Source organism: Mytilus edulis, chromosome 4 (assembly GCF_963676685.1).
Source record: "Mytilus edulis chromosome 4, xbMytEdul2.2, whole genome shotgun sequence".
NCBI lineage: Eukaryota > Metazoa > Mollusca > Bivalvia > Mytilida > Mytilidae > Mytilus > Mytilus edulis.
The window spans coordinates 43,614,973-43,633,683 of NC_092347.1; the positions used below are offsets into that span (position 1 = coordinate 43,614,973).

Here is an 18,711-nt window from a genome sequence, read left to right on the forward strand (position 1 = left end):
ATTTAAATTTGTTGTTATAAAAATTTCAAAATTATTTTAAACCAACAAATAAATCACCCTCATGCAAAGCTCTGAATCCTTTCCCGATTTTAGCTATTCGTTTGTGTCTCTTTGGTTTTTGAGCTCTCTACTTTTTAAGTAAGCGTTTATTTTGCAATTAATTTGGCCTCAAGCATCACTGATATTTATTGTTGAAATGCGTATCTGGTGCAGAAATATTGGTACCGTCAATTTTATTAAAGATGACATCGAGATAGACTTCTGCTAAACAGATGGAAATATCTAACCCTATGTTTAAAATTAAAACTTTATTAACTTAACGGTTGCAAACTTGAAGAAAGGAATCTATACTATTAAACGAGAAGACCTCATTTTGGGTGTCGCTTCTCTTCTTTCCACAATAGATTAATCAACACGCCTCTGTGTCCTATAGGTACAGTACATAGTCGCATTTGTCATCCATTCATATGATTATTCAGATTGAGTTATTTTGGGAGAAAAACGAGGAAAAGGCATCCGGATATTGTCCCGTCATTGGACGAAATTTTAAGTCAGATTAGACTTCCGGTTTGCGTTTTTCTGTATACTTTGAACAAACATATACTACAAATTTAACTTTATAAAGTGTATTTTAATTCTATCTGCTATCATTTTCAAGTTTACTATCCACGGCGGTCACAGAGTTTATCAAATAGAGGGTCTGTATACTATATCAATGACCACCATGGATCGATTAGTAAACTTAGACTGAATTGAAAGTAAATACACTTTATTTATATAGTAATGAATGTTCATAATATACAGATAAGCGCTAAAATTATTCATGTGAACTTTTGATACCTTTTCTGAAATTCTCCGTCATTAATCTTTTACAAAATTCATTGATTACAAAAAAAAGAAGATGTGGTATGATTGCCATGTCGAGACAACCGTCTCCACGAGAGACCAAAATGACACAGAAATTAACAATTATAGATCACCATACGGCCTTCAACAACGAGCAAAGCCCAAACCGTATACTCAGCTTTAAAAGGCCCCAAAATGACGATGTAAAACAATTCAAACGAGAAAACTAGCGGCCTTATTTGTGTACAAAAAATGAGCGAAAAACAAATATGTAACACATAAACAAACGACAACCACTGAATTACAGGCTCCTTACTTAAATGTTCACAACATACTAAAGGTATGTTCGTATTGAAATTGATAGAAAACCAAAAATTAGGAATTTAGGAAATATAGGAGAATGGATAAAAAAAACATTTTCCTATCCCCAATAACCTATGACTCATGATACGTTTGCTGAAATTCTCCAGTCATTCAATATTTTACAAAATTCTTCAAACAACACTTTACATACTTTAAACTACGATCTGAATGCCCGCGATTTCGCGGGTGTGTTCTAGTATATTTGAATATGAAGCAATCACTTTTAATATGTAAAGTTTTCATTAAGATGAAGACAAAAAAAATGTTTGATAGTACATCTCATGGGTGTGAATAATGCGAAGGATATAGTACATCTCAGGGGTGTGAATAATGCGAAGGATATAGTACATCTCAGCGGTGTGAAGAATGCGAAGGATATAGTACATCTCAGGGGTGTGAAGAAAGCGAAGGAAATAGTACATCTCAGGGTTGTGACGAATGCGAAGAATATAATACGTCTCAGAGGTATGAAGAATGCGAAGAATATAGTACATCTCAGGGGTGTGAAGAATGCCAACAATTATACATGTAGTACATCTGAGGGCTGTGAAAAATGCCAGTAATGTAGTACATTTCAGGGTGTGGTGAATGCCAACAATATACATCCGTTGTATTTTGAAATAACTATGATACAATTTTTTTTTTCGAGTAGCGAACTATTTTTGTTTCGTATGACATAGTTTAAAAAATGTTGAGTTCTTTCCAAATTTATAAGTATAACAACAGTCAGCATTTCACATTTACCTACAACAAACTGAGTTTTAATCTGTGGGAATCAACCCCACAAAGAATATTCGCACATGTTTTCTGTATTTTACATTTTATTTACAAAAAATCGAAGAGGTAGAAAGCTAACACTAACGTTAAATACATCTGCTTAATGATGATTTGAAAAACAATTTTAGACAGATGGCAAGAAGGTTGATGTACAAATTGTAATTACGTCGAGCTGTGTTTGTGTAACGTCACACAGTGCTTTTGCTTCATTAAAGCACTATTTGTTGTGTAATCTTCCACTTTGATGAAATCACACGGAAAACAATTTAACAACTGAACATCCATACTGAAAACAGTCTCAAAAGTGGACGGAATGTAGTAGAGACTTAAATCAGGGGACAAAAACAAAACATGAAATTGTATGTGGAAATATCGAACAGTTTTTGCGTCACTTGTAGCAGAAGCCATTTGTAACATTTGGAATAACTACGGCTTTGGTGTGTTTTCTTTTGATCTACTCTCAGATGAATCTAAAGAATGTTTTTTTGCCCTCTTTAATTCGTTTTGAATATTTGTTTCAATGTTTTTCCTTACTTCTGATATTTTACCCTTTGCACTGGTCCCTGCTTTCGACACTTTGTCTTTTGCTTTATTCATTTCTTTGCCGACAGAGGCCATTTTTTCTTTTCCCGCCTCAACAACTCGTTCTCTTGCTTTATTCATATGATCTTTCGCTTTGTCTATTTGTACAGTGAAGAATTCGATTCCAACATTAACGCACATGGAAACTAAGGAAAGACCCATGAATAAATATATTGCGGAGATGAGAAAATATTTCGGATGTTCCGGTACTACATCCCCAAAGCCAATAGTACTTATAGATATAAACACGAAGTATATGCAATCCATAAAATCCCATGATTCCCAAAATTTGTACATGATCGCACCAAGGAAAATATAAATCAGTAATATAATACAAGCAATTGAAATTGGCAAGTTGAAAGAGTCATCAATCTCTATATCATACATAACTTTAACTCGATCCGTTGAAGACAAAGTCGACTGGACATCAGGTGATTCGTCTAAAGAATCGTCACTTCCGGTTTTTGATTTCAAACTCGAATTTGGAGACGGACCTAATCCAGATTGTTTTTTAACAAACACAATTGACTCCTCGCTCTTGCTTTTTTTCTTTGTAGATTGGTCTATTTCGGTGCTACATGTTCCATTTTCTGCATTCTGAACGCTTTGTTTATTACTTTTTCTACTGCTCAGGCGACTTCGGACTTGTCTAATTATTTTTTTGCGGAAGGTTCCAGTGTAGTAGTATCGACGTGCACGAGCATACATCCATTTAAGAAGAACAGTAAATCGTCTACCAACTTCTGCCAATACTAGCAACGCGAGAGGTATGCCCAATACAGCATAAACCATAGCTATAAATTTGCCAATTCCAGTAAGCGGTACTATGTTTCCATAACCTGTAAGAAGAAGATTATGCATATTAATTACGAATGACAAAAAGGAAAGGACTAAAACTGTTAATGTAAATATTAAAGTGTGTGCGTTTTGGCAAAACTGATAAATTTCGAATTGTTGTCTTTTAAAAAATGACGTCAATCTCATTATCTCTTTTAAGCCCAGCTTATTTAATTAGACAGGTCAAGGTTTCTAGTGATTTTAAAGGTTCTAATAGAATCGTTACACATTTTCCTTCTGTTTTTGGCCATAAACATGTTAAATTATAATATAATGGTGCAATCTAATTTATTGTGTAGATCGAAAGATTAAATTTCATGCTTATGCAATGCTTTGATAGCAATTTCTCATTTTTAAGGCCGATCGGATGCCTAATAAATGTTCACTAGCTTGCTAGAATCAAGCTATCAACCACACTTTAGGTTGATAGAATCAAGCTATCAGCCACATTTTAGGTTGCTAGAATCAAGCTATCAGCCACACTTTAGGTTGCTAGAATCAAGCTACCAGCCACACTTTAGGTTGCTAGAATCAAGCTATCAGCCACACTTTAGGTTGCTTGAATCAAGCTATCAGCCATACTTTAGGTTGCTAGAATCAAGCTATCAGCCACACTTTAGGTTTGTCAATGTATTTACAAACTGACTGTTAGTTGAGTGGCTGCTAGCTTGAGTCTAGCCATCATTGTTATGTATAAAACGTTGACTAATACATTTGGGAAAAAGGTCATTTTTAGAAAAATAAGAGTATAACCTTACATTTCTTTTCATTAAACCGAAATAACCCAGTTCTTAGCAATACACTTTGACTAGCTGTGTTTTAAAACCACATTCAATAAAAAAAAGTTGAGAATTATTTATTGTACATAAACTTATGATTTTTGTGATTCAATTCAACGAAACAAAAAAGTTTCTAGAATCATGAACTAGTTTGTGTAGTCTTCATGAAAACTTAAAATTGAGTAAGTTTGACAGATTAGGCTGTCCACTAGGCACAAGGATAAATCTAGAGAGCGCAATAATACTGCTTTTATAAAATATGTAACACTACAAAAGATATCTACCCTCGAAACAAATTCTAACTTCATGCAAATCATTCGTCATCAATTAACAGTAATTAACGATGCAGACATCTCGAAAATCGATAATATTTTCAATACTCATTGAGATCCTATTTTGAAAGTACTTTTCTGGGAAACGAATCTGTCCTCTTCTTAAAATCTTGCGTGTCTGTCTAGCTTATATAGTTTTATTTATTCTGCATTTGTGCTTGCCAAGAAGCAGGAGAAAAATGAAGGTGAGCCTAAAGTATTTAAATTTTTTTCCCTACAATATACTTATATATTGTATATGTCTTCAACGCTTTTATTGATTGTCAAATGGGTTGTTTACAAGGATTTTTATACGTTCAATAACGCATTACAAAAACTGGGGCAGCATACAAATTAAAAAAGGAAGACAACTGCAAGAGTAAATGTGCTACTGACTTTCTTATTGAACAGTTTCTAGATTCGAACTTATTAACATGCCGTCATGGGATAATGTTCAATAACTTAATTGAGGGTTGCCATACACCGTTTTTATTTTATTCAAGCCCATTAAAAGTGTAAAGATTGTCATTTCGGGACGTTGTATACCTTACTATGTTGTATGGGGTTTGCTTATTGTTGAAGGACTTACGATGACCTATAACTGTTAACTTCTACAACGGTCTATGATGAAGAGTTGTCTTATTGCCAATCATACTATTTATTTTCATATGAGAATAACCCTACTTGTCTGGCATTAAAAACAAACAAAGATGTACTACACAAAAAATGTATATTATTACTGGAAAGTCAAGATGCCACCATGACAGTACAGAGAAGTTAGATCTATATGTAACCCACATCGATCTAATCACAAACAGAACATTATTGACGTCTATCTGGAGATAACTGCCGTCCTTGGAGGATTCTTAGACAGCTGTCAGGTGCTATAGAGTTGTCTGTATGATGCGTGTTGTTGTTATTTTTTTCTGCACCATCGGTAGCAATAAGAATTAAACGTTCCATTAAACACTAATATCTTTGTGTTATTTTCTAACTGCAAATAGCCAAATCTACTTACAGGTATCAATAACTTAAAATAACATTTAAACGCTAACTGATATACAGAGGTTAACGACCTTCAGCCACAGAGTTCATTATCATTATCTTATCTCCGACAGATATATTCTTCCTTTATTGTAGATAATTAAAACGGTTTCTGTTAGTTTTATACGAAAAGGATGAATGTTATCAAACATTAATGTGGAGTTGTGTTTTCCTTCGAACTGACACTATTTAGAGAATTTTACTGTTTATATATATAATATTAATATGTCTTATCTTTTTCACAAATTCAAACTCTATTCTTGAATATCGAAACTATGCAATAATTATAAATGTATTATAATGACATTCATTTTTCTGTTTTTAAAAGTTTTAATTCGGATTTGCACTTGTGCCAGGATGTGTTTCATAAAAAGATATAGTTGAAGTTAACATTTGTTCTGGTAAAAAAAAATCAAGATTTTTACGATGCGTACAAAAAGAAATGTCAAAAAGTGTAAGCTTAAATAAAAACTCCGTGTCTAATGGGGTAAAATTCTTGTCATCCCTATTTTATTTCTCAGTTGTCGTTTCTATATTTCTGGTTGGAGAATTGTGTACTTGTTTAGTTATTAATAACTATTCTTTACAATTGTATGCGCGAAACTAAAGTTATATACTCCGACAAAACAGTAAAAGAGAGGCGAACGATATTCAAAATCGTAAGTCGAAAACAAAGTGACAAATTGTTGCTAGAATCAAGCTACCAGCCACACTTTAGGTTGCTAGAATCAAGCTATCAGCCACACTTTAGGTTGCTTGAATCCAGCTATCAGCCATACTTTGGTTTAAGTCGAAAACAAAGTGACAAATTGTTATCAAAGGTACCAGGATTATAATTTGATACGCCAGACGCGCGTTTCTACTACATAAGACTCACCAGTGACGCTCAGATCAAAATAGTTATAAAGCCAAACAAGTACAAAGTTGAAGAGCATTGAGTATCCAAAATTCCAAAAGTTGTGCCAAATACAAACAAAGCCGTGGCAAACAATGAAAAACAACGACGAGACAATCAATACACAAAACACAACAAAGAAAACTAAAGACCGAGCAACACGAACCCCATCAAAACCGTGTGTGTTTTCTTGAACTCAAGAAGGATACTAAACATATTCAGCTTTACAAGTGGCACCCGTCTTGTCGCTCATGTAGGTACGAATCCATTCAATGATAAGTCTTATTCGGTAGGTAACATTCGAGAAAAGTGGGAGGTACTGATGTGTCCGATAATTTAAAAGATATTACATCTTGTTACCATGGAAATTTACGGAAATAAAAAACGAATAGGGAGATGTATCTGTTGTCTTTTAATTAATCAGTACCCTGAGATTTTGGATGGATAAAATGTTACTTTTAATCGCCATTCTGGAAACAGTATCATCTTCTGTTGTACCCCAACAATCAGTACCAAGAGAATTCCCGTGGAATGAATGTTACTGATTATCGCCAATTTAAAAAGCAAAGTGTCTATACAGTGCAATGTAAGTGTCCACTAACAACCAAATCCTCGAGAATTCCCATGGAATGAATGTTTCTTTTTATCTCAAATTTAAAAGCAATATGTCTATACAGGTGCAATGTAGTTTCCCCCTAACAATCAGAACCCTGAGAATTCCCGTGGAATACATGTTTCTTTTTATCGCCAATTTAAAAAAAATGCGTCTATACAAGAGCAATGTTGTTGTTCCCTAACAGTCAGAAACTTGATAATTCCCATGGAATACATGTTTCTTTTTATCGCCAATCTAACAATCAATTTGTCTATACAGGTGCAATGTAGTTGTCCCCTTACAATCAGCTAGAACCTTGAGAATTCCCATGGAATATCTGTTACTTTTTATCGCCAATCTAAAAATCAATATGTCTATACAGGTGCAAAGTATTACAGTACCATTACAACACTTGCATTGTTTGCACCAGATAAGAAACACCAATCCGAATTATTTATGGAATATCTTACAGATAATAGTAACGAGTATATTTTATTAGGTAATAACGACCTAATTGATACTAGCAATATACGTTACAGATGCGATACTTTCTAGTGGCAGAGAAAAGGTAAAGAGAAACCTCAAACAACTATTCCCTAGATTATTAATTGATATATATCCCTACAGTGTTAACACAATACTTATTAATTGTATTCTTATCAGGAGCATTTGTAATTAGCATACAAAGCAGCTTGGCACCATCTAAATGTCAAGTGTACATGACTGTCAAATATCATCAGCGATTTATTATCGGTTCGTTATACATATATATATCCCTTTCTTAATAAATCTCACTAACAAAAGTGGAGAGACTTATTTGTTTTGTTAACAAGAAAAGAGGCATAAACTGTTAGAAAAAAACTAACGTTGTTTTACCTTAAATTGAACCTATGGTTCCCTCTTAATCAATTTTTGATAATGATAGCGACACGCTCAAGTGCCATGAAATATTGTACTTAGAAGATGATATCATCTTTTTCGATAATTATAAAGATGAGCGTCTATCTTTCGATCTAAATTTCTATTTTATTTATGCTATTAAATCATATAAACTATGTTCCCGCTATATAAATTTATAAACCTCTTGAAATTAAAATGTCAAACTATTGATATCAAAGAAAAAGTTTTAGAAACTCCAACGTCATCAGACATTGTTATCTATTCATTTGAAAATTTTGGAAAACTCGTCATTATACTTGGTGCAACGATGTACATGACTTACTCATCATTCAAAACATTTATGCAAATAAATTGTTCTTCTGAAAAATAACCATGCTAAAGGGACACTCAAAACTTGACTCGTAAAAAAGACGGACACCACAATGAACAAATTAAAGAAGAAAAGATAAATAACAATCAACTACTATAAACAGAATAGAACAGTAAACATCATCTCCAAAAGCCTTAATTGTACTGTTTTACCTATTATATTAACTTTTTATATATTCTGAATTAAACAGTAAAAATTTTACTGCACCAGATGCATATTTTAATTAGTCTCGTCTCTTCAGTGTTACTCGAGGCCAAACTATTTAAAATTCAAAAACCTAAAACCAAAGTTGATAAGCTATTAAAATCATGGACACAATAGTCAAATAAGAACAGGGAATCAGAACTATGCACGATGAGGGATACATTTCTTCATTTAGAATGAATTTTAAAGTTACTCCCCTTCCCTATAAGAAGTACTAGTCTTTTAAGGTTTTTTGCAACCATAAGGAACTGAAACTTTCAATGAATGCAAACATCCATTGATACTCACCAATAGTTGTATAAATAGTCCCACAGAAGAACAAGGCGCTCCAGAAAGTCCACACAGTGTCTGGACCAGCAACTGTTCCACGACTGCGGACCTCTGCTTCATATTGCATTAATAACTTTCTAGTTTGATTAATCCACGTGTCATTGTATGTTGTATAATTCACCCAGAAGTTTTTTGCTTCCACGTAAAAAAACCTAATATAATTTTCTCTGGTCATTTTCATATCGTGCTTTGCTTCTAATTCATTTTCAGATTCAATACTTTGGAATAGTAATGCGCCTAAGACACTGTATATAACTAACAATATAATTAATCCACCAATGGATTTACAAACACGGTAGAATTTTATAATCGCATCTTTTATCCTACTTAATATCATTTGCATGTTAAATTGCTTTTTAACTCCGAGTTCTTCATTTTGTTGTTCAAATTTTCCGTTATCTTGCTCTCCGTTATTATTCTCCATGTTTAAAGTCTAAGTATGATATACAGCTAACGACATAGAGAGGCAGTTTATATATACAAGAATATTACAACTGCGTTTATTAATAGAACGATTTGCATACTCGTCGAAGTCAGCAACAGAGAGTTGAATCATTCGCACTATAGAATGTATGTTGTACGAATAGGCGTTGTTTCTGGTAGGTAAGAACCAGTAGCTGTCAGTATGTGATTGTAGAAAATGCATTACATAATAATGTTTATTACTGCATGTAATGTGGATTATCATCTAAATAAACATTTATTTAATAATTTTGTGTTGCCATTTCACAAATTACCAAATTTTTGCGACGCCATCCAGTTAATGAAAATAAAACTGATATTAATAATAATACAATTAGTATTTTGTTCAATTATGACACGAAAGTTAATGTAAGGTATAAAGCTTGTAATATTTTCTAATCATCCAAAAGTGTTATTTATATTCGAGACCGAATGACGTAGTAGTATACAACTATAAATTCATGTTTCAGTTCAATACAGAATGGCATGTTGCTGCAAGTTATTTTCAAGCAGAATTTGTATTTTTGGAAACTAATGAAAGCTGGTTGTTTTAACAGCCAAACAGAAGCTGTAATGTTAAAAAATGAGAAAAGAAACGGTGGGGAATGTGTAAAGAAAGGCAGAGAACAGCCGTAGGCCATCAATGGGTTTCAACACAGCGAGTAATCCTTCACCCGTAGGCGGGCTTCAGCTGGCCCTAAACAAAATGTGTACTAGTTCAGCGAAAATGGACGTCACACTAATTTATTTTCGTTCTTGGTTGACAATACCCACGGGAACCTTCGCCAGCAGATCTACACATGTATATATATATATAATTGAACAAGATTAATATTGTTTATCTATGATGATTAACATCAAGGACGTCGACCGACATTATTTATAGAAGATTTCCATTATGAAACTATAACGGTTTTGACTTCTTCAGACAAAGACGACCGTAGCTGAATGTTGCTATATAATGTTGTTTGAGCGTTCTTGATGAACAAAATCCATAAAAGCGTTTCGGACACACAACACATGTAAAAATGTTTATAGAAAAAGAGAGGCGGAAAATCCATATGAAGATTCAAACTCATAAGTCGGGGAAGACAAACTGTTAAGTGAGTGAGGGTTTAGTCATAACCGAAAATATTAAAAGGAATCCCTAGCACCTACTGAAATATTCCGACGACACTGTCAACTCATACAATCCATGAATTATCAGGGTACGCACTGATAGACACACCAACTGAATCGAATCAGAAATTAAGCAATAATAGTTCCTGGTTTTACTTTTCAACCGGGTCGTGCCAAGACGAAAACTTCCCCGAATCCGATGTTGGTAGTTATTTAAAATGTCAATCAATAAAGAAACAGTTAAATATTATACTATAAGAAAAAAGTTCCTCAGACTGCCAATTTTAATTGTGATATTCAGAACAGTTTTATAAACATTTTTTTTCTAAAAAAAAACTTCATTAAGCTTATCACAAGGCATTAAATCTTATAAATTACAATAATGGATATTAAAAAAAAAGTCCATCCAGAAACATATGTTTTGAGTTATGATATATCATAAAGCAAAACAATAATTATGAACTCTGTTTAATGTTACTTAATGATAAATATTATGGAAAATAACATACTTATATTCAAGATCAAAGTGTTTTTTTGAGAGTAATATCTGTAATCAAAGCTTAGCTTATTGTTTGTTAATATTTTCTCAAGTATTGTATTCAGTTTTGTTGTTTATATTCTTTATAAATCTGCTTTTTTAACTTACATTATTAAAAACCTGTTCAAATTTTATGATATTGATTCTGCTACTGTACAGATACTTGACCACCAGCAAACTTATCGCAAGTAACATAAATAAAATATTATGATTAAAATTACTGAAGATTGCTGTTACAAATGGGAGGTTTAGCTAGCTATTAAACCAGGTTTAATCCCCTATTTTCCTCGGAAAAATACCTGCACCAAGTAAAGATTATGGCTGCTGTTGTTCACATTTTTCATTTAATTCTGTTATATAGTATTCCATGGTTGAATCCGGTTCGAGGTCGAGCTACTTCAGGATATTAGAATGTAAGGTCGGACCCGTATACTGTTTTTGTTGAGAGTTGATGTAAGTTGATTTGAGAATAAAGATGAGCAGTTTATGTTAGTGTTGACTTGTCATGTTAGTTCATGTCCAAAGCCTGATCATATCAATTCATAATTGTTGATTTGGTCATTTTTTTATGAATTTTTCTTTAAGTTTGTTATTTTGATTTTACCTTTTTGCAACATTTTTTTTGGAGAAATTTAAGAGAGAACAGAGTTAGTACCTTTTCAAAGCATATTTATAATTCATCTTAATAGAATTTATAGTAGAAACCCGTTTACATTCTGCTAAAAATCTATCATCCCAGCATAATATTTGATTCTCACGAATAGTAACTTCTCCGATAAACACGAAGACATCATCAAAAATGTCCAAATTAATATTGCCTTCCAGAAATACATCAGATATGATTCATTTTGAATAATTAAATTCAAAGCTGAAGATTTTTTTTTATTTCTTTTTAGTATTAATTACTTCTTTTGTTTTGTCCTGAAGAGAATTGTTAAGAAAGTAAATTCTACATTTAAAATACGGTAGAAATCTCACGAATCAAGAAAAGGTAATGACATTAAAACAAATACTTTCAACTTCAAGACGGTGATGATTTAAACAATATAAGTGAGTATTGAGTAATCTATTGTAGAATTTGGAACAAAAACAGGGAATGTGTCTAAGAGACAACAACCCGACCAAAGAGCAGAACACAGCGCAGTTTACAAATGGACCTTCAACGCAGCGAGAAAATCTCGCATCTGGACTGAGGTGGTTATATCCTTTAAAACGTTGTGTCCTTGACAGAACGTGATCTTTCAAATTGGTAGACTCTGAATGTACAACTTGCTCTATTTTAAGCTTGACATTGAGACCAACAGTGACCTTGAGATGTAGTGACTCGTTTAATTTTGTAGTTTGGCTGTCTTATTGACTTACACTCAACATATACTTTTATTCACCCATAATGTAATCGAAAGATTATTTCATTATAAATTTCAAAATCTACGAAAAGTGTGCTGAATAAAAAAATGTATTCAGTTAAACTTCAATGTCAATTTAGTTTTTTTTTTTTTTTTTATTTATCACGTACAGCAACATAAGAACATTTGGTAAAACAAATCTATTTGTAGTACTCGTCTGACAACAGACAATTATCGGTTGTCATGGTTTAGTGCCAAGGGGCAATAACTGTCTCCACGTATCTTATCTATGCAGGGTCACTTAGAACAAAATCAAGCTACATTGTATGGTAACAAGCATCGGTGTTTGATAAACCAAATGACACGTGTATGACTGAAGGATCTAAATAAAGTGTCCAATCAATCCAATAAACAGCGCAATTTTATCTAAAGCCGCATCTTTTATAAAAAGCTTGTGACATAACACTGTGCAAAATTGATTATTTCACTGTTTCGTAAGTTTAACAGGAATGCAATTCTACTGTTCTAAAATTGCATATTTCACGTCTGTTAATGTTGTGTTTTTCAAAAAGAGGCGAAAGATACCGAAGAGGCATTCAAATTCATAATCAAACATAAAAAACTAATGGTTTGATCTTTTTTTGTCTTGAGTTCTGTGTCATTGGGTGATATATTCTAAACGTATACCCTGTATCTTCCTTTTTTCACAAGTAAAATCTTATCATTTCAAATCTCATTTTTTTGTAGAAACTTAAACATCCTACTTAATTGAATAATCTGTTTCATGTATAATAACAACGCAAATTTGGAATCTGAGCGCAGGTGATATGCATTACAAAACATGTGCCTTTTCAAGCGTGTATTCTAAATTTTTTTCTTAAATTATATTTACATTTTGTATCTGTAAAATCTATGATTGCGGAAGGAAATGCATAATTATTTTCTAAGCAAGTTTCTTTGAACAGAATTTAAAATTATTATCATTAGGTGAGAACAAAAACTTTTCACCAATGAGCATAAAAATGAAGACGTTGCTAAATTGGTATATAATTTTAGTTATTAATTTCATAGTAGATAATAAGAAATTGTGAAACTTCAAGACTATAAAAAACTAAAATTTAAAAAAGTACGGTACATGATAATTTTACATGCCCATTGAACAACGCAAAAATTAATCACTTGTGTTTCCTGCTACAAGAAATTAAAGAATGTTCACTTTTTAAAATATTAACGGACCTTCAATTATTTTTTTAGGTTCCGAAGGTTCGGCGCAAGTTTAGAGGAATAATGTTTACTTTGGTAGCGGTTTTCGATGTTTTGGTGTCGGTTTAATACCGTAGACCAGTTTGATAAAAAAAAAGGTTTGACAATACAAAGATAAGAAAATGTGCTATGTTTGCCAATGAGACAACTCTTCACAAGAGACTAAATAACATAGAAGTCAATAACTTTAGGTTACCACACGGCCTTCAAGTATGAGCAAAACTAATAAGCTACAAAAGGCCTGGAAATGACAAATGAAAAACGAAAAAAACTAACAGCCTTGTTTGTGTAGAAAATAAATACACGAACAGCAAGTATGTCATACTGCAGCAAACGACAATACCGAACTGTGGGTCCCGATGAGAGAATTGGTTTGTCAAGATTGAATAAAGATTAATGGGGCAAGGCTAATCAATATCTAGGCACCTTCCATGTCGATGAACAAAAAAAAGTTGGATGTAATCACATACGTGTAATGTTGTTATCTTTACAACAAGTTTTGTAAACAGTTATGAGACAGTGGCGACAGGAAGGTGTTTTGTTTTAAATCTCGGAAAATGGACTCTCTGATGTCTTAGGAACAGCATCTAGTAAGTGAATACGTGTATTATGACTATATGGAATTTGCACTTTAACATACCAACCAAAAGTTACTGAGTTCAAGTACGAGATGGTATCATGACAGTATTATGATCTCATGGTCTAAGCAGCAGCCATCTTATTAACAAGGGGAGACAACAGGGAGGTAATCTGGCACGTGCGACCAGCTTAATGGCGGAAACGTGACTAAAGCTTTAATGACGAAGATAGACAAAGTTAACAGGCAAAGTTCCTGATACTTATTGATATTGATTAGCTCGACGTGTTCATACTACAACTGACCTCTATAAATGCAATATTAAAATGTTGGATATAATTATGTAATAAATGGGGAAAAAGAACTGGAGTCATATGCCCTGGCTAACCTTGGTTAGTAATGCTTTGTTATAATGGAAACAATGTAGTGCATAGTTCTGTAGTATCCAACAATGAATCTGACAAATCTGAACAAAGAACCTATTAACCGCACTCATTTTCTCTTTTATCAAATATAATTGTTTCCGACATACATTAAAGTAAAAAGTGCACTGCATGTACTCATTGGACAGTTTATTTCTATATTACAACAAGCAATTCCAATTCATTTCTGTACAGATAACCACAAAACAGTAATTATGACATTAAAATCCCTATCTGATTCATAGTTTATTTAGTTTTCACTTAATCAAAGCTTTTGAATCCATCAACAGCGAAGCAAGCCAACACTCATGTTTTCGCATTCACACTCAATATCAAAGCTTATTTATTTAATTGAGTTGTCTATTACCTGCGTAAAGAATGATTGAAGCGGAATTGTGTTTTTAACCTTCAGTATATATGTTCAAATCGTAAGGCACAAATGGTAATTACAATAACTGTTCGTCCGCAATTATTCTCCATTAAGAATATATTTTTTCAAGCCAAAATGTTCAACACTTGATGAAAAACTCCTCAAAAAACACGATTTTTAACTTTCATCCTAGAGAATGTCGAGTGATAAAAAATAAAATATCAATATATTGAAAGGGTTTGGTATGCTCTCAATACACACAAATTACATTTTGTTTTAGGAATTATATTTGTAAACAAACCAGTTCCTTATGAATTTTTTTGGTATTATCAGCCCTTCAACGTTCGTGTTAAGTTTGAACTCCAAAAAATATAAATAAAAAAATATGATTTTTGTAGTTGATATTACAATATGGTTCAACATGAGGGCATGTAATTAAGTAAATTAAAAGATTATTGAAAATATACACAGCACTATAATAACCTCATGGACTCGTATTGAAATTCAGGCCCCCTCATATTAGGAACGCACTGAGCCAAAAATTGGACGAAAAAGACCAACAGGAAACTAATAAAACAAATAAAATGATAAACAAGCTTATCACATAGAATGTATTATTCAAGACTTTCCTGTATTTAATATTGACTATCTTCTGATGATTTTTTTAAGAAATGGAACGAAACATTCTTTAACCATCCCCGGGCTCATCATTTTTTTCACGCAGACACCGATGACGTTTAACAAGGTTTGAGTGGCAGTGGCAAGCTCTTGAATAGCATCATATATCAGTTGAAAATGTTACTACAAACGTGGCTGAAGTAAGTATATTGCTGCTATGGTTATGGAAATTTATTATAATAATTTAAATCGTCCCGTTTCTTGTAGTCTCCAGTACTTAGATGACTCTGGAGTTTATTCTAGATATTTGTCGAGCAAGAGACAGAAGCTAGGTATGTGGCTTCTTTGATATATTGTTTAACAGGATATATTAATTAGACAAATCAAACAATTTAAATTTTTTATTGAAGGACACGTCATCATTATACTTGTATGTGAAAATAAATGATCTATACTCTTTGCTCTTCTTGTTTTCACAAGTATATGTAGGAAATACGACTCCTATTAAAATAAGAAATCGTCGGTAAGGAGCACAGTTGGTATCCACAGGAATGCATATAACCTTTCGCATAATTCGACTTTCAATTTCTACAAATATGTAGTCAATGAAAAACTAAATCAAACTGGTTGATTGCTCTTTAGTAAAGGATTTTTTATCATCTAGTTCGTTTTAAACAAAAAATGCCTATTTATCTTCTTACACAATTAATTTGTAGCGTGTAACTCTTCTACTGGAGAACAGCATTCTGGGTTAAATCTCGGGTTTTCAATTTCATGTAGTATGTGTAAAGAGAAGAAATCGAAGTTTTGATCGAATTAATTTCAGAGAAGGTGAGAATTAAAATGTTGTTTTAAAAGACGGGGGAAATCTACATTACAAGACGGACGAAAGATACCAGAGATACACTCAAATTCAATGATCGAAAATTAAATTACAACGCCATGGTTAAAAATGAAAAGACAAACAAACAAACAGACAAACACAAGACACAACATAGAAAACTAAGAATAAACAACACAAACCCCACCACAAATATGTTTATTGATTGGAAAACATTATATATACATCCTTTTTCAAGTGCATAATATCTTAGACATTTAAGAACGTTTATTGGCAGTAAAAGTGTTTTATTGCTGAAAGCTTCAAGTAAAGGCAGATTCAACATTGAGATATTTTAGCAATAGACACTGCTTCAACTCAACCACAACAAATAACAATATACCACCAACAAATTATAGATCATCATTATATCATTCATATATAATAAACAACGAAAATAAATCATATGAAACAAACGAGCTTTGATCTTCCGCAAATGAAGTTGTATAAATCTAACTACATCTTCTAATGATCATTGCTTATCCTGTTTGTTGGTACTTTTAAATGATTTCATTATATATATATTAAAACAAACATTCATGAATCACCCAAAGTCTCTAGGTGGAAATGAATACTTTTAACAGGAAAAGGTGTGAATAAATTTACCAAAGATACCAGGATTACATTTCGTATTTACTCAAGACGCCCGTTTCGTCTACAAAAGACTCATCAGTGACGCTCGAATCCATAAAAAAGGCAAAAAAAGTACGTAGTTGAAGAGCATTGAGAACCAAAACTCCTAAATGTTTTGCCAAATAAGCTAAGGCAATCTATTCCTGAGGTAAAGACTTCAAAATTTAAAGTTTTATAAACAGTTAGTTTATAAATATGACCATATAATTGATAATTCTATGCCAAGAAATCGTTGCTAAACATTCTGAAAGACCTCCTACGGCACCCATTAGTAGATACAGATTTAATTCCATTCAACAAATTAATTTATGACGTTTATGCACGTGTCGCTTAGATTTCGGCCTTAAAATAAATGTTAAGTATCAATTATCCATGTAATTTGCCCTTTGCATTAGATATTTGCAGAATTTCAACGGAGGCAATTTCTTGGTGTGATGTCAGCACAGAAGTGCACGCTACTGGGCTGGTGATATCCTCGGAGAATTAAAACTCCACCAGCAGTGGCATCGAGTCATCGACCCAGTGGTTGTAAATAAACTCATCATAGATAACAGAATTACATTTTGTTTTTACTCCAGACGCGCATTTCGTATACAAAAGACTCATCAGTGAAAGGGCGAAAAAATCCATTTGCGAAAATAGTGGACGGTTTGGAGATGGTAGGGAAACATGTAAAACAAGTTTATATTATTGCTTTTATGCAGGATTTATAAAGTTTTTTACAAGGTATACAGATGGAAGAATTTTGCATGCAGTGGCTTTAGTTTAAATGAAGTCTAAAAAATCAGTATTCCATAGTAAATTAATGTTTAAATCCAATTTGGTCTTTTAAGAGACTTGACAAAAAATGTTTTAAGTTGAGGACAAGCGAAATAATGGAATTATAAAGTAGAGTTGAACGAATAATAACGCATTTACACCTCAATAAAGTTGCAGAATTAAGCATTTATTTTTTTGATTGTCATGAAGTTTTTTTTTGACGCGAACGACACTATATTATTGAAATAACTAATTTAGTTTAGCTCGAATGCTAAAAGTAGGACATGTTAGTTTTTTTTAATTTCTGTCAATGATAGTTAATGCGTCAACGTTAATTTTGATTTGTCAGCACTTGGTTGTCAGAGTGTATTTTGTTCTCACAATCAAAACTAAGTGAATCATCAAACAGGAAAGGCCAAACTTCTGTGTTGCTGAATTTTAACAACTTCATTATCTCGTGTTAGAGTATATTTCTTTTGTGTTTGATGTTATTTTTTATGTATAACAGGAACATAATATATATTGAAGACGTAATTAAAAGTGATTAATGATCCGTTTTCTGTTTGTTTTCGTAAAATATCATTTCTCAGAAAGTTTAGGGGTCATCTACATTTAACTTCTCAACAATTTTGTAAAGTAGTTATGGATTAGAATATTGAATAGAGCAGGTTATGCAAAGTTCTTTGATTAATCAAACTTGACCAGTTGATAAAGTAAGGAGTTGCATGATGAAATAAAAAACATAACTGCAAACAACTAAAATCGCAATCACGAAAAGCATTGCAAATAATCCACATGACGAATAACCCTTTTTTTTTTAACAACTATTGCACATTTTGGAATATTTTTTATTTGTTTTTGAATTGTATGAAATATGTAGAAAGAATGAAA

General features: G+C 32.5%; 1 protein-coding gene across 1 annotated transcript; it reads right to left on the bottom strand.

Annotated features, from left to right (window-relative positions):
• Nucleotides 1-2,012: 2,012 nt before the first annotated feature.
• Nucleotides 2,013-9,457, bottom strand: LOC139519721 (potassium channel subfamily K member 18-like). The gene is made up of 2 exons (XM_071311950.1): nucleotides 8,792-9,457; nucleotides 2,013-3,407 (listed from the first exon to the last, which is right to left on the bottom strand). Exons 1-2 carry the CDS (start codon nucleotides 9,255-9,257, stop codon nucleotides 2,413-2,415), a joined length of 1,461 nt encoding a protein of 486 aa, XP_071168051.1. The 5' UTR covers nucleotides 9,258-9,457; the 3' UTR covers nucleotides 2,013-2,412.
• Between the last annotated feature and the right edge of the window lie 9,254 nt (nucleotides 9,458-18,711).